The sequence below is a fragment of the Schistocerca americana genome, chromosome 8 (genome assembly GCF_021461395.2).
Source record: "Schistocerca americana isolate TAMUIC-IGC-003095 chromosome 8, iqSchAmer2.1, whole genome shotgun sequence".
NCBI lineage: Eukaryota > Metazoa > Arthropoda > Insecta > Orthoptera > Acrididae > Schistocerca > Schistocerca americana.
Genome location: NC_060126.1, coordinates 109,623,882 through 109,648,321, shown reverse-complemented (window position 1 = coordinate 109,648,321; position 24,440 = coordinate 109,623,882). Strand labels below are relative to the sequence as shown.

The following is a 24,440-nucleotide window of genomic DNA, read 5'->3' as shown; positions in this document are numbered from 1 at the left end:
AGAAATTTTACTGCCCTAACACATATTTCTTTAAATTTAACCGAGAAGTGAGAAACCAATTTTCATAGATTTAGCTTCAAAAATTCCTTAATAAAACTTAATACGTTCTTAAACATTTTCATCCCCCATTTCACCTCCTTAGGAGCTGAATTTTCAAAAACAGTGAAACACTTATTTCTTCTGACAGAGAAGCCAAATGCAAATTTTCAAAGATTTAGCTTTGAAAATTCTTTCATAATGAAATAATTCATAAAATTGTTCATCTTCCATTTCACTCCCACAGGAGGTTGAATTTCCAAAAACAATGAACAACTTTTTTTGTTTGTTTCCAAGGTAGAAGTCAAATATCAGTATTCGTAGATGTAGCTTTAAAAATACTAGTAGTTCTGTAAGAATGATTTATTTCCAGAAAAACCTTTTACCACTATTTTACCCTCTTATCGGATAATTTCCAAAAATGCTGAAACACGTGTCTGTTTATTTTTGACCGACAAACAAAATATGGGTTTTCGTAAGTCTACTTTCAAAACTGTCTTAATTTCGAAAATTTTCAAAATGGTTTTCATCCCGTAATTCAATCCCTTACGGTGGTCCAAATGGCTCTGAACACTATGGGACATAAAAGCTCAGGTCATCAGTCCCCTAGACTTAAAACTACTTAAACCTAACTAACCTAAGGACATCACACACATCCATGCCCGAGGCAGGATTCGAACCGGCGACCGTATTGGCCGCGCGGTTCCAGACTGAAAAGCGTCGAACCGCTAGACCACACCGGCCGGCCCTTACGGTTGGATTTCGAGAAAATATTCTTAAACGACGCCTGTGGTATACGATCAACACCCTCTGAAAACTTCAAATTTCTATCCTTAGTGGTTTGAGGGGGGGGGGGGGGGGGGGTTATTATGAGTCAATCAGTGGGGACTTGGCCTTTCATATATACAAATTCTAAATGTATGACACAAAAGTAGCGATCCAGTGTGCTCCTCTGTCTCATGCACTTGGTATTACGGCTGAAGTGAAACGTGCACCTCGCTACCTCTGTGTCAGTTTGCTAAGATCATTTGTCATATCCACAACGAAGGTGCCGTCAGGTACGCTACTAACATTGCATTAAACAGTACCAAATAACGTGCCAGTTTCACCTGCTTGCTCTGTCTCAATTTCCTGTTAATCTTTCTGGACAACGATCATCGGAAATCAGGATGATTTCATATTAAAATCAACGACAGTCACGACCTTCTGGCACCAACCAGATCTCCGATACTACGACCTAAACTTCAAAGACTGTAACATAACATGTTTTACTGATCTCTTGTGAGGAGCTTTTGGAAGATTCGATTGCAGTCCGCGTATATTTTAATTCAGCACGGGCACTATTTTCTTCGCACACGAGGAATTGTAAGGAAAAAATCCTTTAAGCTGTGTAGAAGTTAACAGAGGGGGAAATAATTTCACCTTTTGCTTCATTTAAACTCGACCACAACCAGACACGCAGAGAAAACAATGTATGTGCAACTTAGCACAACTTGGAAGACGCGGATTACGCAAGCGCCAACCAGGGAGAGAAATTATAGCTCCAGTTTAAGTTTGCGGAATCTAAGAAATGATTCATAACTTATACCTTTGGTGACGTGATGATGGTTTCGTTTGTAGTAACTGCAAAAGTGCTGCTACAATGAATTTCTCTCTCCCTTTGGCCAAGCGGCAAATATACACTGAAGCGACAAAGAAACCGGTATAGGCACGCGTATTCAAATACAGAGATATGTAAATAGGCAGAATAGGGGGCAACGGTCGGCACCGCCGATGTAACACAACAAGTGTCTGGCGCAGTTGTCAGATCGGTCACTGCTGCTACAATGGCAGGTTATCAACCATTCAACGAAACATCGTCGATATGGGCTTTCGGAGCCGAAGGCCCACTCTTGTACCCTTGATGACCGCATGACACGCAGCTTTATGCCTCACCTGGACCCGTTAACACCGACACTGGACTGTTGATGGCTGGAAGCATGCTGCTTGGTCGGACGAGTCTCTTTTCAAATTATATCGAGCGGATGGACGTGTACGGGTATGGAGACAACCTCATGAATCCATGAACTCTGGGCCGTGCGGTTTTAGGTGCTTCAGTCTGGAACCGCGTGACCGCTATGGTCGCAGGTTCGAATCCTGCATCGGGCATGGACGTGTGTGATGTCCTTAGGTTAGTTAGGTTTAAGTAGTTCTAAGTTCTAGGGGACTGATGACCATAAATCTTAAGTCCCATAGTGCTCAGAACCATTTGAACCATGAACTCTGCATGTCAGCAGTTGACTGTTCAGCCTGGTGGAGACTCTGTAGTGGTGTGCGGTGTATGCAGTTGGAGTGATATGGGACTCCTGATAAGTCTAGTTACGACTGTGACAGGTGACACCTACGTAAACATCCTGTGTGATCACCTGCATCCACTCACGTCCAATGAGAATTCCGACGGACATGGGCAATTCCAGCAGGACAATGCGACAGCCCACACGTTCTGAATTTCTCCAGGAACACTCTTCTGAATTTAAACACTTCCGCTGGCCACCATACTCCCCCCAGACATGAACATTATTGAGCATATCTGGGCTGCCTTGCAACGTGCTGTTCAGAAGAGATCTCCACTCCCTCGTACTCTTACCGATTTATGGACAGCACTGCAGGATTCATGGTGTCAGTTCCCTCCAGCACTACTTCAGACATTAGTCTAGTCCATTCCACGTCGTGTTGCAGCACTTCTGTGTGCTCGCGGAAGCCCTACACGATATTAGACAGGTGTGCCAATTTCTTTGGCTCTTCAAAGCCTAAAGTCTGAAATGTAATTGCTTTTTCTAAAAATTGTATTCTGATGAGTAATGAAATATTAGAAAACATGGAATTGACTTTATTGTGAATAGAATTATTCAGAAACTATTTACTTAAAATATAACTGTTTTAATTATAAGTGGGCACAAGTGATTTGAAGAACTAGTTGCTACAGTGTTGAAGTAGCTAACATGTTTGTCAAGCCTGAATTATCTGTAATGTAGTGGGAACTGTTGGTATATTTTGTCAGATTTATATTGAATCATTTCATTGACATTCCTAATTCACAAAGCTTTGCAATGTTATTTCACGATGCTTTTCGACGTGATTTGCCTTTTACTGTCCTCCCAATTGCAAACTGTCTGCTTAACAAACTAATTACCTGGAATTTTGTTTGACGTGGCTGAAAGTCGTATTGATTGAACTTTTAAGTGATGTTTTCCTGCAGACTGGATCTAAAAAGTGCTGATGCAACGAGGAGGTTTCCTACAGCGTGGAATCCATTTGTGGCTGGCACTGTGGAAGCAAATACATTGTTTGCTGTACGACCACACTGTACGTTAAGTGGTTAGACCCGTTTGGCAATTACGAGAATGGTGTAAAATTCTGTCACAGCTGCAGGAAATGGTATACCTTTAGAGTCTTTATTGTTAAAACAGGAAATCCACACTATCCTGGTATATGGGTATTAATGACAGTAGCTAAATAAGATATTTTTTCGTGACAAATTTCAGTAATCACTTGCAAATAAATTTTACTATACTTTTCCCGTTTCGACAAATTAATTTGTCATCTTCTGAAGATTAGTTTGGCAGAGAGTCAGTATCTTCTTGATAGAAGAATAATGCCATGATACCATATGTTCAGAAATTTCTGAATATAACGTGGCACTATTCTTTTATGGAGAAGGTATTGACTGTCAGCTAAATTCAGTTTCTAAAGATGACGATTTAATTTGTCGAAACCGGTAATTCATAATAAAATTTATTTGCAATTGATGACTGAAATTTATCCTGAAAAAATAATACTACAGTTGCTGGAAATTAGAGCCATGAATAGAATAATAAGTTTAACATGAGTTTGATGGTTTCAAAATACCTCTTACCAAACCTACATATATACTGGTTATTCCATTCTGGTATTCGCTTCAGGAATTATTATTGCTTTTCCTCTGTTTAATTTCCATTAACATAGGCAGATCATTCATTTCACATGCAGGTCCACTGACCACCGGTATACTGATGGCCGTGTTATCTACTTTTAATTACTTTCGTTATGTTGAGCAATACTTTTTTCACAGACGAAGTCAGATTGTGTTTCAAGATGTTCGACTGCGAACTCATTTGCTGTTGTCTCATCTGTTTCGTGATTGCTGCAGTAAAGACAGTGGGGAAGGAAACCGAATGATAACAAAATGTTTGTGAAATTGTAAAAAATGATTTAATTAGATACACACCAAGCACATATTACTTTAAAAAAAGCAAACAATAACTTCGGATCACACAGTAAACTGAAAATTACATTTAATGCTGAAAACAAAGGAAGTCGGTGGGACGGGTGCCCGTTTACTGGGCCTTGTATATTCTCGTTGCCACCAGGTCGCCCAGTTTAATCGTCTGCAACAGAAACAAAAGGTCACCGTTACGGAATGAGTCTAGAGATAGCGTCATTCTGAAAAACAGCCATATACTAAAGGTTTTTGAAAGCCAGTAACTGTGTTAATAATGATTTAAGTAATGAAGTACTGCAAAAGTCTCGTTGTTTTCCCTTATCTTTGTACCATTTTATTTTTTTAACGTAAAGCAAGCAGTGTGATTGATGGTTTGCGCGTATATGTATCTCTGCGTAATGAAGGACGCATTGAAGACCAAAGCACGTCAAAAATAGACAAACTACACACACACACACACACACACACACACACACACACACACAGACATCTCATACAACAGTTATGTACACGCTTGAAAATGGGAACAAATTCCTGAAACGCGTGATGCTACACGTGAAGAAACGTAACTGATGCAGTACTATATTATTTAAATCATTAGAGCAACTAATGCTTCTTCGTGAACACCTAATACATTTTGCCGAAAGCTTGCCAGTGCCAGAGTGTAACTCTAAAGCGGTAAGACATATAACCTGGCATGTAAATCGGTCTCTTAATGAGGCTATGCGCTAAAGAATTAAAATGTATAGAGAAGTCCCTGCAATAACATTTTTTCATTGTACATGGGCATTTATAATTGCTGTAATATAGTCTGCTTATAACAATCATAGAAACTCGAATATAGAGAGTAGTGTCCATTTATATGTGGTGTCCATTTATATGTGGCGGATAGAATGTCCCATGTCTTTAGAGCTAAATTACACAAAACGTAGAGGATCTTAAACTGAGTATATCTAAATAGCAGTGATAGGGTCGGAAATGAAGATTTTGTCTTTTACTGATACACGCAAGTTACACCTCATAGCAACAACTTCACCTCGTAACAGCTGTTCAATGTTACAACAACCCATCCCAACGCATCCATTGTAATTAATCCGTTGACAAAACAGAACTCTTCAAAATCATTATATCCCATTACTTGGACATGTTGTTTATGATATGAGTGTAATCTCGACCATACCACTGCTCTCCGACCAGTATTCTTCAATGTGTGAATTTCACGAGCGAGATGACGGCTTTTATTGATGATGTACCTTCCACACGAACCAGCACCAGTACCTCAAATTTTACTGTGCGAAAATGTCTTCCTCGAAAACCTTGCCCAACCCCTTTCTCATAATTTACTACCTGCGTTGATAATTGGTTGCGAACCCTCTGTAGTTGAAAATATTCCGATTATTGTAATGACGTTCTATGATAACCTATTTCTTTTTCGCTGCGGGTTTGTGTTAAGGATATCCAAACACTCCAGGAGCCGGGAGTTCATGCTCTGGCGGGAGATTTATCAGGAGTGATCAGCATCTCATCGATGCTTTATTAAAATTTTGATCCCTTATTGATTAAAGTTACAAACATCAAACTTGGTATAAGGACTTAGTTGTACGTTATATTTGTAAGATTAGTGCCGAGTTGTCATCGGTATAGTAGTTGTTCAGTTATTCATGTTTCGCCTCCAATACGATTCCCATCCTCTTCCTTTCCCCACCCTTGTACTGTGTACTGCGAAGCTACTGTTTCTGGGGCTTTTCTCATATCAATGTGGATGGTGTTTTGAACTCCAGAGTCTTGTCCCTGTCTTCGCTCTTCCATCTGATCCCTCCAACAAGACTGACAGTTCTCTCGCCTTTCATTCTTCCATCTGTTCGCCTGCCTCTCCAGTTAGCTGAGTTCATTTCCTTTGTCCTTCCGTCTGCTCGACCCAACAAAAATGTTCAGCCTACATCTACGTCTTTCCCCAATTAATCCCCTATCGAACCTTTCGTTTGTCCTTCATTCTTCCGTCCAACCAACCCAACTAAACTGTTCAGCTCACATGCACCGCTCCCCCAGGTAATTCCATTTGATACTGGACACTTACGATAACGCACTGTTCCTTGGAGAACTCGCGGATGATGATGGTAGGGTGGTCGCCCTTCTGCTCGTGGACAAGCTTGTTGGGTCCGTCCTGAGTGATGATGGACTTGACCTTGCGGCCGTCCAGGGTGTCCTCGTCGAACTCCTCGCCCAGCTTGAAGGTGAACTCGGTGTTCTTGATGGCAGTCTTGGAGGTGAGCTTGAACTTGTCACCGTCCAGGATCTCCAGCTCGATCACCGGCGACAGCGCCAGACCTGCCTTCCGCTCGATGGCGCCCACACCTACACACAAAGACCGTCGTCGCCTGTCTCAGTGTAAACAGCTAAGGCTAAAAGAAAAGCATAGCGATTTACGAGGCGTACTCGTACAGTTTTAATTATCAACTCGAAAAAGTAAAGTTACATAATTTTTTTTTTTTTAAATCCATGTCTGCAGTTATGGTACACATTGAAATACCCGCACTACAGTACCATAGCATACGAGCCATTGATAAAGCGGATTAGTGTGGTAGACTGTTTTCTGTATTTGAAGAATAGCAACGCTGCAACAATCCACGTTGGACAGGTAGGAGTGTACGACAATAATGCACTATCATGTGACATAATGGCCAGATGTAACAGGTGCATTCGGTTTCGTCAGACAAGTCTGAATGACGAAGAACGAAGTGACAGACCATATCTCTGTGCAGAACTGAGAATCGCAAGAGAATTGAAGTCGCTGGTGTACCATGACCACCGTATCACAATTGAGACGATCATGGAAAATCTTCAAATCAGTCACGAGCCAGTTCTCAAAATAGACGTTATGGAGATGACTAAGGTTTTCGCCTGCTGTGTTTTGCTACTGTTCACATCGATTACAAAATCTCGGCGAATCGAGGCACCACAAGAAATGTGGCAGCTGTGGCTGGTAAAATCTGATTACTTCTGTAAGCGCCTGGTCACCACGGACGCGTGCTGACTGCATCACTATGACCCCGAGACGATGTAACGAAGCTTAACAATACCACCACGAAGATTTATCACCGCCCAAAGTGACGAAGATCAAGTCGTCACCGCGCAAAGTGATGCTGAGAGTTCCTTGAAACTGCCATGGCATGGTGCTAAAACATTATATTCCTAAGGAGCCACCCACGACAGGAGTATTGGTATTCTACTGGAATCTCCTGACGATGTTACGGGGGTCTATCAGGACGAAGCGTCGTGAGAAACTATAAATTGTGTTCAAATTTTTTGGTAAACGTTTTTGGGAATAGCGATCTTGTAAGCTATACAAAATCAGGTGACAAAACACTCTAGATAGCGATGGTTATTTTATTAAAATGACCGGTTTCTGCTTAGTCTTAGGCCATCTTCAGAGCTTCAGCGACTGAGGTCAGCTGACTGTTCTACGCATCGTCAACTTCAGCTGATGGTGCTGTCTGAATATGGCCTCAGACTAGGCCGAAACAGGTCATTTTAGTAATATAACCATTGCGATCTAGACTGTTTTTTCACATACTTTATATTGTAAATGGGGCGTTTTTGCTCCAGACAACTTCCCAATCCATTTTAGGAGCACACACCCACACATGCTGCTTCTTTGGGATAACAAATTTTGTTCATCCTCCATATTTAACAGACACGGCACCCTGTAACTTCTTCTTCTTATCTCAAATGAAGAGACCATTGCATGGCACCTTTTCCGTAATGAGAACGAGGTGATTTTCGAGGTGCACTGTTACCTCAACAGCAAAATTGCATTCTGCAACTAAGGTCTTCCACAAGACATCCACTACTGCAAAAAATATGTCACGTTGAAGGGTGAATATCTGGAAAACACATAACGCCATCACTAAGCTTAATGATCGCAGCCTGACTTTCTCCGATGTGATAGTGAAAACTGTATGACTAACTCTCCTACTGCGTCAATACCGTTTGTACATTTTTGGACAGAAACTTGCATTAGTTTCCTGGATTGGCACAAATTACACTGGCGTCTCAGTTACGAGGGGTTTGACGAAGTTCTTATAGCAAGTTCTGGTTGTATACAATACTACACGTATCTTTAGTAAAGCGAGTAAGCGAGCCAGAATATGCTTTGTGAATTTTAAAATTTTTCCATCGAACTGAATATTCTAAGAGATTTCAGACTTGTTGCCGGTAGTCGTTAACTGCAACGATATTTTGAATGGGTAATTATCAATTATCTTAGGTGGGCTATCGAAACTGATAGCTCACGAAGATGACTGCCATATGCCCTGTCGAAACATCGTTGGTTTTAGTTAAGAGCTACCGGCAGGAAGTCCGATACTTCTTTGAATATACAGAGCACACTAACTTCTTATGCAGATATATTATCAACTACCTGAATAAAGAAGAAATAACACATGAGGGAAGCTACATATTTCTGCAGTTTCAAATATAAAACGAACCCTCCTCTTTCGAAATAACTCTGTCATACTCAATACCTCAAACTCAGCCTACGTGCATGACTAACAACAGAACCTCTCAATTTCTTAACCTTCCTCCTGCTTTCCTCTTTCGCCTTTCTACTTTATCCTTCCTCCTCCTTTATTTTTCCTTCCTCCTTTTTTTTCCTTTGTACCAGGAATCCTGGAGATCTGTTTGCTTCTAACTTTACCGTTCTTCTCAATATTTTGTAAGTCAGGACAGGAATTCGATCGCGGTGTTACCAAGAAACGGTTGACGGACGAAGCAAAGATGACATAAGAAGCGGACTAGCACAAAGAGAGGGTTCCTTGCCAAAAGAAGTCTACTAGTATCAGACAAAGGTCGTAATGCGAATTTCTTAGAATGTTCGGCTGAAGGGCAGAATTGTTTGGAGCTGAACCAAGGACAGTGAGGAAAGCGGAATAGGAAATAATCTAATCGATGAAAATGTGATGTTACAATAGGCTGATAAAATTAATTCGACTAATAATACAAGGAATGAGAAGGTTCTTTGTACAATCAATAAGGAAAGGAATATTTTTGAAACACTATCTACAACAGGGGAATGGATGTTAGGACTATGTTAAGGTATCGTTAGTTAAATGCCTTGGCACTATAGAGTTTCGCACAAGCCAAAATTGTAAATGAAGGCAGACATTAGGGTATTTATGTCGATGTTGGGTGTAGATGATACCGTTCGATAAACAATTTGGCGCAGGAGAAGAAATCGTGGCGAGCCGCATCAAACCAGTCAGGAGACTAATGAACCAGGAAGAAAAGGTTCTCCAGAATCTCTGTGTGGTGTGAAGGCGAACAGGTTTCGTTGAGCGGAGTGCTGAGAAGTCAGGAGCTACTTTAAGCAGAAGAACCCATCTACTACTTGAAAGTCAATGTAAGGAGCAAGTAAAATCATGAGAGGTAGTTTTTTTTTTCATTTTTATTTAACCGTTTCATCGTTTTTGCAAAGTTTCAATACAAAACGTACAGATCTATATAACTAAACAGCTAAAACAGTGGATAATTCCACTTGCAGGCTGCCTATCTAATGGCTTCTAGGGGCACCAAAAATATGATTCTCAATATTTCAGAAATTTATTAACCAAATTTAAAACTTTAAAAATACTTCCATAATCTGCTCATTAAGGAGTAAAATCTTATGCGAATGACTTAGCACAGTAAGTCAGTTAAAGTTACGAACTAAGTAGGCCCTACACGCCTTGAGGCACCGCAATACGCGGTGCGCCAATTACCCAGATTATACTCGTATTTAGCCATTATGTGCGAATGAGAGCACTTAGCTACTTCCAACAACGGTTACACATAATTTCAAACCTTTTCGAAAATTTTTACCGCTGACACCCCACACAAAATAATGAACAGAAAAAAGTTTATCGATTACTACCTTTTCGCAGTTCATGCTGTAAAAGCTTCGGCATCAGACGTGACGTTTCCATTTATTACTTCCGTAATACAAACACTATTTTCAACACATTTTGTTGAGAATATCCACGTATACCGGTGCAAAATTATCTCGTTGTACGACACGTAGTTCAGAAGGTGTGAAAAACTAATATTAAATCGGAGCGCAAATTAGTATACTGACCCAGTGTATTAACGCCTTCCAGCAAATTTTAAACATAATTGGAGGCCTTTTCTAATTTTTTCTCGCTTACAGTCCAAAATAATAATGAAAGTATATGAAATATAAGTTTATCGCTTACTAAATGTTCGTTGTTCATGAGGTGAAACTTAGCATGACATTTTATTATTTCTTTACTACTAAGTCCATTGTTTACTCATTTTTCACATAGTATCTACATTTACCACTGGCGATACCAACAAAATTATATCACTGTATGACTCATAGTTCAGGAGAAAAATCAATTTTTTAGAAAATTATAAATTGTTCCCAATTTCGGTTGTGTAAATGTTAAACAAAACTGTGTTGTTGGGATGTGGTTCTTATATGACTCCTACATTTGTAAAGTAATCTGAGATATGAAACTGTTTTATACTTGGGAGTTACTGGTTTTCAAATAACGTATATCAATTAACTAACTCCATAGTTGTTAGTTTTTATAATTTTGTCTGATTTGATCATTGTATCCACTTTCCTTCAGTTTTTCCTTCTCAATAACGAACAAAGCAGGGGACTCGTTGGGCGAAAAGAATTTCACTACCGTGTCTTACCTCACTTTTGCAGGATTGGAGTCGCAGAAGGGTGTAAGGGAAGCTTTCAGTTTTTAATCACTTTTCATCAACTTCTATGTTAAAAACAACAAAGGAAGTGGACAGACAATATTGCTCTTCGGGGCACATTATCGGATACTGGAAGCACCTGCTGAAAATAAAGGAAGCATAGAAAACACTTGAAGGGTAAACAGAGTAAATACAGAGGTAATGAACGGTAGTGGAAACGAGAGTAACTGACTTGTCATTAAAATTCAAAGACTACGGACTTAAATAAAATCTTCCGTTTCTAAGGTCACGGCCACATATGATACACGATCTGACCAAAAGTACTCCGACAACACTGTGTAATGCAGAAATGACCTCCAGATGTCACAAGAGTCGGACCCGCCAGCATAAAAGGAGTTGGTAAGTATTGTGTTGTTGATAGGGAAACAGTAACAGCAGAGTGGGTACGTCTGGAGAGCTCAGTGACTTCGAACGTGGAGTAGTATCTGGATGCCATCTCAGTGACAGACCCATCAGGTACATTTCAAACCTTCTAAAGCTGCCTAATACGACTGTTACTACCTCGAATGTGAAGTGAAACGGCAAAGGAAGAACCGTAGCTAAACCAAGATGAGGAAGACCTCATGTACTGATGACTAGGGACCTGCGAACACTGCGGAGGGTGACTGTAAAAAACCGCATGAAATCAGTTGAAGGAATCATTCGCGAGGTCCCAAGTACTGCTAACAGTAGGCGCACCCGGTTGGCCGTGCGGTGTAGCGCACGGCTTTCCGGAGTGGGAAGGAGCGCCTGGTCCCCGGCACAAATCCGCCCGGCGGACTTGTGCCGAGGTCCGGTGAGCCGGCCAGTCTGTGGATGGTTTTTAGGCGGTTTTTCATCTGCCACGGCGAATGCGGGCTGGTTCCCCTTATTCCGCCTCAGTTACACTATGTCGGCGATTGCTGTACAAACAAGTTCTCCACGTACGCGTACATGACCATTATTCTACCACGCAAACATAGGGGTTACACTCGTTTGGTGTGAGTGGTTCCCTGGGAGGGGGGGGGGGGGTGTCCACCGGGGGCCGAACCGCACAATAACCCGGGGTTCGCTGTGGGGCGGCGGAAGGGTGAAGTGGACTGCGGTAGCCGTCGTGGAGTTGTGGACCACTGCGGCTGCGACGGGGAAGGAGCCTCTCCGTCGTTTATAGGCCCCCGGTTAACATATAATACAATACCAATACAATGGAGTTAAAAACTGTGTGGTACAATGGTCAAGCAGCTCCTCGTAAGCCAGATATTTCTGCAGTCGGTGCTAAGCCACGCTTGAAATGGTGTAACGACCGACGCCACGGGTAAGGTGGATGACTACAAACGGGTGCTTTGGAGGGATGAATCACGCTATATCCTGCAGCAATCCGACGGAAGGGACTGCACCTGGCGATTGCTTGTAGCACGTTATCTGCCATAACGTGTAGTGCCCGCAGTGAAGTACGCAGGTAGTGCTGTTATTGTATCGGGGCATTTCTAGTGATTAGGGTATGATTCGCTTATTGCGCTTCAGAAAACGCTAAATGCGGAAGGATATGAACACATTTCACAAAACTGAGTACCACGCACAGCAGATACGCAGGTTGGAGACGATGGTTGTTTGTGTTAGCATGATAATGCACCCTGCCATAAGGCAGCATATGTGAGACAATGGTTTGTAGACAGTAACATTCCCGAAAATGACTGACCTGCTCAGAGTCCGGACCTGGGCTGAATGGAACATCTTTGGGATGCGTGAGAACGTCAACTTCGCTCAAGACATTAGCGTCTAACATCAGTAATTCCCTGGATTCGGTTTTTGAGAAAGAATGGCCTGCCATTCCTCCAGAGACATTCAGTTACCTCAGACACTGTATTTGACAATACTGTGAGTGCGTTTTATCCATGGAAATCTTTTCTCTCGACGTAGTTCCGGTTTGAAATTTGTAGGGTGGCACTTATTGAACTGAATGAAAAAAACCGTAAATTAGTTACAAACTACGGCGTACACACACTTTATTTCAACTTTTAAAGGTCACTTCAGATATCCGCATTCAGGTTATAATATGTTCGATTTGCCTGCCCTCATTGACGATGATGTGGCGCAGACAAGTAGCGAAATTCTGCATGACCCTCTAAAGTGTCGGAACATCGATACTGTCGATGACCTCCTGAACGTCTGTTTTCAGTTCAGCAATTGTTTTGGGGTTATTGCAGTACACCTTGTTTTTAATATAGCCCCGCAAAAAGGAGTCGCGCGCGTTCAGATCTGGAGAATATGGCGGCCAATCGAGGTCCTTGCCGGTGGCCTCTGGGTAGACCTGAGTCAGAAAGCGGTCCCCAAAGTGCTTCTCCAGGACATCAAACACTCTCCTGCTTCTGTGGGGTCGAGCACCGTCTTGCGTGAATCACATCTTGCCGAAATCAGGGTCACTTTGGACAATGGGGATGAAATCGTCTTCCAAAACCTTCACGTACCGTTCGGTAGTCACCGTGACATCAAGGAATATCGCACCGTGACTGAAAATTGCACATCACACAGTCACCCGTTGAGGGGGAAGAGATTTCTCGATCGTGAAATGCGGATTCTCAGTCCCCCAAATGCGCCAATTTTGCTTATTGACGAACCTATCCAAATCTAAAGTGGGCTTCGTCGCTAAACCAAACCGCACTGATTCTCATCATGCCCGGCGGCCAACCGTTCAGAATTTATGAATATTTCGTTTATATAGTTCAGTAATTGTCACCCTGTACTTTTCCTTACTGTGCATGTTGTTAAACTTGACCTAGATGTAACGTGTGCAGTAACTGAAACTCCGTTCTCAAATTAATAGGACGCGCATTTCCGCAAGAGGACGTGATTATGTGAGTGAAAGTTCGGCCTGGCTCGCTTATCACAGCTGGATTACAACGGGTGCGGGGTGTGTCTCCTATCGGGAGCCGGCATTCGATAAACACGAGTGGATCGACGGCCTCGAGTGAGAACAGTGCAAACAGCCAGGTTAATGATACCTTTACTCAAACAGATAAGCGCCTGAGGTCGTATCAAGGGCGATCGAACTTTAGACACGTAGACATGCCAACGTGGTGCCGTATTTTTCCATATCTTTTACTGCCTCTCTTATGCGCAGTAGAGTAATAAAGAAGAGCAAAAATTAGTCCCGCTCATCTCTTGCACATTTATTACTGAAAGAGAACCTATCGCATGTAGAACAGGTTGTACGATAGAAGAGTCCTACCTACTTGTGCCACGTTTCACGGACGGTGTACGGAAAAAACGACTTCGATTAAGACCGAATATCTCTAATTTGCCCTTTGTGCTCTTCACACGATATTCATGGTGGAGGAAGAAATAAAATCTTACCTCAATTTCGAAAGTACGTTCTCACAATTATGGAATTAACATTTTCTGAGATGCATAACTTCTGCTTGTAGCAAATCGCGCTGAACCTCTCCCCCCACTGACTAAACCCAAGACGAAATTGCCAGCCAAAAATCGCGAGGCTTACAGGGTGACAGGCAGTACTCAGTTATCTGTTGCAAATGTGTAATTCGTGACCACATTAGTGGATGGAAAATGCTATCGATGAATCGCATCCATCTGCCTTCCATACGAGCAGATCCCTGTTCCATTTTAAATAGATGGAAATGGACACAGATTTTTGGCGGCTTTACAGGTTACAGTTAAGAACGCTGGTCTTCGTCTATTTGCGCGACTGCTACGGTCGCAGGTTCGAATCCTGCCTCGGGCATGGATGTGTGTGATGTCCTTAGGTTAGTTAGGTTTAAGTAGTTCTAAGTTCTAGGGGACTGATGGCCTCAGATGTTAAGTCCCATACTTCTCAGAGCCATTTGAACCATTCATCTATTTGCCTGCTCAGAAGGAGCTGTTTTCAGCCCCGAGATGTGTTTGAACACCGTAATACTGTACTAAGCATTGTCCTGCTGGAAGTGGTATGCCTTTGCGTGTTATGGAGAGTCACTTTGGGTACCGGAGAAGTGTAAAAAGACTAGAGGCAATACTGACAATACGACTTATCTTAGAAGATAGGGCGAGCAAATACAAAACTGTATTTACAATATTTGTACATTCCGAAACAGTTTTTGATATTGTTGACTGAGATTGAAATTTTGAGGCAGCGGGGATAAAATACAGAGAGGGAAAAGTTATTTATAATTTTTACAGAAACCCAACTGTGATTATAAGAGTAGAAGGACATGAAAGGAGGCAGAAATTGAGAAGAGAGTGAAACAGGGTTTTATCCTATCCTCGGTATTACTTAATGTGTAGATTGAGCAAGCTGTGAAAGAAACTAGGAATTTAAGCTCCGATAGATGAAATAAAACAACTTCGTCAAAAGAAAGGAAAGATGGGAGGCATCCCACGAGGGTCCTTTGCTAGGATGACAGCGAAAACCTCAACGGTGGTGAACACGGGAGAATGGAGCTCGGTACGGTGGAACTAACAGAACAGGCACTTCATTTAATAAAAATCCACTCTGCGTCTGATTTGGAGCTACTGGTAATTTGGTCGGCGCCTGTTCACTAGGAGTGTGACCGTAACTTCACATTCTGGACCTCACTTCCCCAGTCATAACCACTGAGTGTCATTATACAAACTCCTCCCTGTAGATCCAAGTGTAGGAACGGAGCATACCTGGGTGGTATGTGTAAGTTTAGCAATTAATTTGCTAACAAAGTAAATAAATGAACTGTTTTCGTTCTAATAATAACAAGCTAGGAACGAATAAGAGCGTTTGACTTCCCATCGACAACGAGGTCTTTAGAGACGGAGCACAAACTCGGATTGTGTTCAATAATGTGGAAGGAAATCGGCTGTGTCCTCTCAGAGGAATCATCCCAGCATTTGCCAGGGGAGATTTAGGGGAATCACGGAAAATCTAAATCCGGACGGCTGGACTCGGATTTGAACTGTCGCATTCCCGAGTCAAAGGTGCTAACCAGAGCGCCACTTCATTCATAGCAAGGCCCTGTGAACCAAGGCCAGTCTTATTCTGAAGCCTTCGGTCTGCGCTCAGTCCGTTCCGGTCACAGAACGTGAGCAGATCGGGGTTGTGAGACGTCCGGCGGCGTACCCTGTTGCGTAGGACAAAGACTGTAGCATACAATTACGTTCTTAATCAGTGATTAAGTGCTGCCGAACGGCGGGAGCACGGCGGGGTTAAAGGAAGCAGTGAGTCACCAGAGTTGTGTGCCTGAGAGATGCGGGGCCCCCAGCAAGTGGACGTGCTCGCCAGCGGTCGGTTGCTTCGGAGATTGCAAGATACAGGGTGTTCATTCACAAATATCCTACGGAACGCTAAGGATATTCGTGAGATCTTTCAACAAACACAAACAGTCAGAAGGGGCCCGTAATTCAGGGAATAAAGGCTTTCCGTAACCCATTACACACGTATGGAGCTACACCAACCTTTTGTTTCAAAGTAAAACTATGCTTTTCGTATCCTGTATAGCAGCTCGCAATGAGGTATATTCAGTGCCGTAAATATTTCATAAATTGACAACACTTATGTGGTAACAATTCGTTAAAACTTAAATATTTCTGCAGCTGGTCCTGGCGGAGGTTCGAGTCCTCCCTCGGGCATGAGTGTGTGTGTGTTTGTCCTTAGGATAACTTAGATTAAGTAGTGTGTAAGCTTAGGGACTGATGACCTTAGCAGTTAAGTCCCATAAGATTTCACACACACACTTAAATATTTATGGTGCTCTCGTGTCAAATTGTCTCTACTGCACTACCAACGGAAAGACGCGCCAATGAAGTAATACATATTTTATTAATTGTGTGTTGTTCTTCAGACCATTTGAGTAGAGTGGAATGGGACCAGTTACACAACGTTTTTCGTAAAACATTTATATTGTCGAATCGTTATTAATTTTTTCAGCTATTTCGAATGTACAATGACGTTCGCAAATGAAGAGTTGATTGACATTGTATTAATTTATGGAGAGAAGAAGTTGCACCAAGAGCAGCAATACTGTATGCAGAACGATTTGTGGACAGTCTCTATTCAAATCGTCCCACATTTATCAACACTCAGAGTTGCGTAGCAATGCCGAAAGAATCGTGTAGGAAGACGGTAATTCGTAGGGATGGGGTGAGAAATAATAGTAAATATTCTTCGGAAAGGTAGTGGGAGAAAAATTAATTGATATCAAAGAAAGAATTGAGAAAGGCAGGGGGATGACTGCTTGAATATACCGAGAGAGAAGCTACCCGATGATAACGAGAAAAACTTTAGTCTTCCTTTGAATGCAGAATGGTTTTGGATCAGGTACACGTTGCTGGGTACTTTTTGCTACAGACGTTTGGCCGAAAAGACGCGACGATCGAGAAAGATTTACCTTTGTTCAGACGTAAAGACTTTGGACGGTATCAGATCTTGCTCTGCAGTTATTTAATGACCACAGATATCAGATATACGAGGAGAGTCGTGAAAGGTACAGGCGGATAATAAACTATGTAAGAAGAGAAGGTGTGAGAAAATCACTTCTTACCCGATTGCATCCACCTGAACTGAGCGTAAGGAGCACTAACAGATCAAACAACCCACATACACAAGCATCCATACAACAAGTTACACTCTTATGCCTAATCACTTTACATAAATCTATTCGACAAGATTTTACCCAACCAGTTACTCATCCTTATTCAACAAAAGTGCGGGCTCTCCAGCCACTGCTATCTCTCTCGCAGACACAAAAAAGATCATTTCTCGTTATGTAATATTAATATGTTTACGCCTGCTGTATTTAACTATCTCCTGGATTTTGTTTACAAGTTTTTAGAAATGATTCCTCTAAAGTTATTCAGGAAAAGCATATAACTTAAAATCTGCTGCTTGCTTATGCTGTCTTAGACGGCAAATGACTTGGAACAGCACTTCAACGAACAGTATTGCTTCTTGAAAAGAGGTTTAAGATGAATATCAATAAAACCATCAATACGGTAACGGACTGTAACCGAATTAAATCAAGCGATGCTGAGTGAATTAGATTGGGAAATGAAACAATAAAAGTAGTAGATGAGTTTTGTTTTTCGGTAAGATAAGTGACGATATCGAAGTAGAGACGTTGTGCCTACTCGCGGTACTAAGACAATCATTCGTGAAAAAGCAAGGTTTGTTAACGCTGAGCACCAATTTAAGTTTCAGGAAGTTTTTCTGAAGGTATTTATCTGGAGTGCATCCTCGTATGGAAGTAAAAGTTGGATGATAAACAGTTCAGGCAAGAAGTGCATTCACTGTTTTGAAATGTGCTGAATGAGAATACTGGTGGTTAGATGAGTATATCGGATAAGTAATGATGAGGTAGTGAATGGATTGGAGAGAAAATGGAATATACTGCACAAACTGATTAAAAGAAGTTTACATCGATATTCTGAGACATTAAGGTTTTATAGATTTTGTGGTGGAGGGAAATGTGTGTGGTAAAAATGGTAGATGACAAACAGAGTTGACTACACCAACCACGTTCAAGTGAACGTACGTTTCAGTAGTCATGCAGAAATGAAAGGGCCTGCAAGGGACTAAACAGCGTGGAGAAATGCATCAAATCAGTCTTCAGACATAACAATGTCAATCACAATGACGTTGTCAATTAAAGCTTTCAGTATCCAAATTTGAATTTAAATGCGATGTTTTAAACGAGTAAGGAATGAAAGCGTTCTTCAACGAGCTAACGAGTTGCAGTACCTTACGTGGAAAATCATTAAACAGAGTGGAGCAAGCGAAATGATCCAGTGGCAAAGACAATGGACTGCTTTTAGGGAGTACAGAGGTTGAAATCTCCGTCCAGCCACTAGGATTTATGATTTCCGTGCTTTCTCTAAACAGCTTAAAGAAAATGCCGGGATGATTCCTGTGCAAATGCTACGGCGATATCCTTTCTCATGCTATCACAGTCTGGACAGGTGCTCCGCCTGTAATGACCTTGTCGTCGATACGACGTTGATTCGTAATGTTGCTTCTGTCCTTTCTTCTAAGAGAAAGAACATGCATGCACATGTCATGCAATGAGTCGTTGCTAAAAACTTGTTGCAGCGACGCCGGAAGAAAAGAATTGCAAGGTGCAGGCTTTGACATGCATGCACGAGTATTTACCAGATGATGAGGCAGTTTATGAGATGGGGTGAAGTAAAGAGGATATTTGGCATACAAAAGGAATGGAGGGTTGTAGAAAACCAACCTTTATGTCGATTACCATTAAATTACACGAATCCTTTTGTAAGGTATCATCATATCCACTTATATAATTTACTGAAGGGAGCTGATGTTTCATACCTTATATGAAAATTTCACTTATTGATGACTGGTATGTTAAAATGACGTTAACACTCTACAGAGCAAAAGGCATAGCATATGCTAATCTTACGTTAGATCACAACGTACTTTATTTACTTGTTTTATCTGTACGTCGGGCAGTCAATTCACTGGGACTGATTCATACCCGATTGCTTTGTGTAGTTCTCATTGACCGTTTTTAAGAATCGCTTCCCGCTACCAAGGCCTCCCCAGACGTTCATCAACCTCGTCGGAAGTTCTTACACGGAAGGCGCGGTAACGACGCCGATGTGTACACTACGTGCCGGGCCTCTTCGCACCGGAAGTCTAACTAGGAAGTGAGAACACACAGCGCACCGTTACACCGATGTTAGGCGCTCAGCGTCGGTCAACAACCGGACCACAAATATCGACGAAACGAATCCCTGTGAAATGAGAACGTGTGAAACGTCGATAACTCCGTGAAAAGGATATCATAAAAATCCGCTAAAGCTTGACTGTTCAGTGCGTGAATTTGTACGACTTTTGAATGAAAAAAGTTAAGTGCAGTGAAAATGATGTAAATCTACGTCTATGTATATACTCCGACTATCACTGTGCATTGCGTGACGGACGTTACAACTTGCCAACACTATCGATTTTCTTTTTTATTCCATTCGCGTATTTAGCTATAGCTATGGAAAGATGCCTGCATAGGTGCCTCTGTACTTGCCGTAATTCTCTTTATCTTATTTTCATGACCTCTATGCGAGAAATAGGATGGAGGTAGCGTAATCATCGCACAATACTATTCAGATACAGGTTCTCTAAGTTTACGGAACAGGGGTCCGCGCCAGCCGCTGTGGCCGAGCGGTTCTAGGCGCTTCAGTCCGGAACCGTGCTGCTGCTACGGTCGCAGGTTCGAATCCTGCCTCGGGCATGGATGTGTGTGATGTCTTTAGGTTGGTTAGGTTTAAGTAGTTCTAAGTCTAGGGGACTGATGACCTCAGATGTTAAGTCCCATAGTGCTCTGAGACATTTGAACCAGCTACATCGTGTTTCTTTCAAAGAATCCCAAATAAGTTCCCCGTGCATTGCTGTCACACTTTTGTACAGGCTATATCGATGTGTTACGATCTTAGCAGCCCGTCTCTGAAATCATTCGATGCCTGATGTGATGCCTAATTGATAAGGACTCCAAACGCTGTAATGTACTCTGGAACTGGTCCCACTAGCATCTTGCTTTCGATTTTCTTCACAGATGCATTGCGCTTTTCCAGAGACCTTCCTACAAAGCTAAGTCTTCCATTCGCCTTCCCTAATACTGATTTTAGGCTTTCATGTCGTTTCTTAGTATTACCACAGAATGTGACGTGTCCAAGATGATCACCGCTGATCTTGTAATACGATACTGTACATGTATTTCTCTTTGCTATAAGCATTGTACCACATTTATGCACATTTAAAGAGAGCTGTCATTGATTGGAATTCCGTATGCGCTTCGTGAGGATCTTCCAGCGACGATACTTTACAGTACACAACAGCATCACGAGCGGACAATAACAGAGTCCCGCTGAGCCTGTCTGGATTTTCTGAATATTTTATGTGAAAGCTTAATTCAGCGACATTACAATATTGGTTAAGGTAACTAAACTGGGTGGTCTGACTTTGGTTCATCAGATATCAGCATCTGGCTTTTACCTGTAGCCGTACTTCAGTCTACAGTGATAGTTGGCACATGTAGATAAACGTGAGAGCTACCAGACGTCAGTAAACACCTAAAATTGCTGACGAGATACTACAGACCTGAAAGATAATCTAATGAGGGGCTAAAAGATGGCTCTGAGCACTATGGGACTCAACTGCTGTGGTCATCAGTCCCCTAGAACTTAGAACTACTTAAACCTAACTAACCTAAGGACATCACACAACACCCAGCCATTGGTGCTAAAAGAAGATCTGTTTGTATTCAGATACCATAGAACTAAGACAGAACTAATTTCGGTTTCACGATTAGTAAATGAAGAAAGAACAAAAGAAAAATAACATGAATGATAAAAAAAATGAAATTAGACAAACCTTTCAACAATTTAAGATGGAATACGACGTTAATAATCATTAGAAGAATGGGAGTAACGTACAAAGACACACACGTAATATACAACAACCGGAAAAACGAATGGAAGTAATTTATACATACTTTGCTTCCGAAACACACCTCGGTCAGTATATTTAGATAAGACATACCTGAAATATGTTACAAACTTTCAAATTTGAAATAGCATATTTCGATTTATGTTGAGGGACACGTTACTACGCACAAACTTTCACGTTATTCGTTCAATGGCATTGTCTGTTATCTTGCGCAAGCTCAGCATGTCAGCAGTTTTCAAACCATTTTCTTCACACATGAGAATTTGATTTATCGTTTGCTCTTCTTCACACACAAGAGGTGTGAATAATGAAAAGAAGATCAAGAAACAGTATCTAATGTTATTTTGTCTAAAACTGGCATGGTGAGACTGTGGCTATGTACGATTAATGTAGGTTGATTCTTACAAAGAAGAAGACAGCAACCAGCCACTATCGGCTCGTTGCTGTCTTCTTCTTTGTAAGAATCAACCTACACATCTGATGTCAATAACGGCATTAGTTATGGCTGCATTTATCTTTACTGTATCCATACTTAGTGCCGAAGACGCAATGTGGATGTGAAAGAAAGTTTCATAAATGGAATAGAAGAGCAATGACAATAGATAAGAATGTTAAGGTACACAGACGACGCAAAACCTTCCGATTTTCAAGAAAATAGAAGATGAACAGTTAAATTGGCACTTAGAACACGATTCGACTTAAGCTAAAAGAAAGAAATAGGCTGCACTACAAGTGAATCGACTCCAGCAGACAGTGTGAACTCGACAAAATCTTTCTGAGCACAGGTACTCGTCAGTCTAAGAAATAAAAAGAAACTACAAAACAGAAGCCAAATACAGACCAGCTTCTAGAGGCCATCAGGGTAGGTGAACTGCAGTTCCATCGTGTCTAGGGGGGATCACTTCATGTCGTATTTGGGCTGCTATTTGATTTGATATAGCGATGTTGACTAGTGACAAAAAGCATTTAGTTTGGCACGGAGAGTAGTAGCAAGCAAGAGAACAAATAGCAATACAACTAACACAAAAAAAGATCTGGAAGCACTAGAAGTATTTTACTTTGTGAATGGATACTGGGAATCATGTTATGAATTCCCGGTGCTGTTCTGGACGAAACACCAACTAATGTCTGTTGAGGAGCTCATAACAAAACTGCATGAGGAATAGACAAACGGCATAAAGAAACACCGGGAACATTCAACTGAATTGAAGACCTACATTTAATAAAATGTGGGTTACGAACGAGTAAATCAAAGACAAAATTGATGAAGAACCATGAAATATAGAATAGTGATTCGTTAAACATTACAGTCTCAGGAAAAGTGAAGACTGAGTAAATCCTGCTATGTGAAAAAATTTCCTGAACGCGGCCGAAGCAAGAAAGACATAATAAATAGAGTGCCCAAAGGTAGGTAGCAAAGTTATTTCTAGAAAAAGCGTTTTCTGGTGTTGGACATTGGAAGAGAGCTATGAAAAAGCTCCTGAAACTGTACCTCAGTATCGAACTAAAATCCAGACAGACAAAATACTAGAAAAGAGGCGCGCAGCAGTGCAACTGTCGTGCTGTAGAACGTTGTTGGTGTGGGCTGTCCCAGACGTTATTGAAGATGTACACTGAGGAAACTGTGAGAGGAACCAAGGAGTAATAGAGAAACGAAACTAAAGCTCAGTAAGAAGGAGTAATAATTTGAGATTTGCGGATGACTCTGTAATGTAACGGCAAAGGACTTGGAATATCAGATGAGTGAAACGCTTAGTGATTTGAAAAGAGAGTGCAAGATTAAAAACAACAAAAGTAAAACAAGCGTAATGAAATGTGGTGGAATTAAACCAGACGATGGTGAAAGATCTGTGCTAAGAACTTAGACACAGGTGAGTTTTACTGTTTGGACCGCAAAATAACTGACGATGAACTAGATAGAAAGTATACAAAATGTAAACTGGATATAATAAGTTAAGTGTTTCCGAAATAGAGGAATTTGTCAACATATAATACAAATTTAAGCGCTAGCAGTTATTTTCTGGAGGTATTTGTGAGGGGTGTAAAGTGTGTAGTAGTTCAGACAAAAAGAGGATAAAGTTTTTGAAATGTGCTACAGAAGAATACTAAAGATTAGATGAGTAGATGGAAAAGTAATTTATGGCATAGATTGACTAAAAAAGGGATTGGCTGATGGGACAACAAGGAATCGTAGGGAGTAAAAATTGTAGATGGAGACCAAGGCCGGAATAGCGTAAGTAGGTTCAAACAGTTGCAGGTTGGAGTAATTATGCAGAGAAGATGATGGACAGGCTAAAGTAACATGGAGAGCTGCGTCAAACCAGTCTTCAGATCGAAGACCACAACAAGATAAACAAGACAGGAATAAATGGTGGAGACATTAAAGTCGTAAGAGGAGCAAAACTACAAAACATTTAGATACAGCACTAATCACTAGTAGAACAATAAAAACAGTGAGTAGCTATCTGCATACAGGAGAATTACGACAGGCAAGGAAATAAAGACACGTAAATAAGTGCACGGGTGGCTTACCGATGGCCTTCATGTACTCCTCAAAGTTGGTCTGCGAGTCGAGCTTGTACTTGATGCCTGCGAATTCCTTCACCATGGTGGCTGCTGTGTGGCTGGCGGTGGGCAGTGATCGGAGAGGAACTGGCTGAGAAGTGCCGGCTCGTCCGGTGGCGGTCCGATATATAGGCGTGGCGGCGGCGGCGGCGGCGGCGGATGCGGCGAGGGCGGAGTCCGGAGAGCAGCCGGCAATTGGGCAACACCAGCCACGGATAGAGCGGCCGGCTCGCAGCGGCCTGGGGAGAGCGCGCGGGCGGGGCAGCGGGTTTCAAGCAACCGGGCAATCAGTCGACATTCCCAGCACCACGTCTGCTCTAGGTAATGCTCCTAGTCTTCCTCCTCCGCACTAGACTTGGAGAACTGCTGTAACCGTCGACTGCATCTTCCTAGGAGTCAAAACACCCACCGCATTTCTTTAGTGTAAACCCCGACTTGCCATCGGTGTTTGTT

General features: G+C 41.8%; 1 protein-coding gene across 1 annotated transcript; it reads right to left on the bottom strand.

Annotated features, from left to right (window-relative positions):
* Positions 1 to 4,243: 4,243 nt before the first annotated feature.
* Positions 4,244 to 24,110, bottom strand: LOC124545029 (fatty acid-binding protein, muscle). The gene is made up of 3 exons (XM_047123810.1): positions 23,955 to 24,110; positions 6,354 to 6,631; positions 4,244 to 4,442 (listed from the first exon to the last, which is right to left on the bottom strand). The coding sequence occupies exons 1-3, from the start codon at positions 24,028 to 24,030 to the stop codon at positions 4,392 to 4,394; spliced, it is 405 nt and encodes a 134-aa protein (XP_046979766.1). The 5' UTR covers positions 24,031 to 24,110; the 3' UTR covers positions 4,244 to 4,391.
* Between the last annotated feature and the right edge of the window lie 330 nt (positions 24,111 to 24,440).

Coding starts and splice junctions, on each gene's coding strand:
- LOC124545029 (XM_047123810.1), bottom strand. CDS start 24,030: ATGGTGAAGGAATTCGCAGGCATCAAGTACAAGCTCGACTCGCAGACC. Junction 6,632..23,954: donor GGAGTACATGAAGGCCATCG/GTAAGCCACCCG, acceptor CTTTGTGTGTAG/GTGTGGGCGCCATCGAGCGG. Junction 4,443..6,353: donor CCAAGGAACAGTGCGTTATC/GTAAGTGTCCAG, acceptor TTTCTGTTGCAG/ACGATTAAACTGGGCGACCT.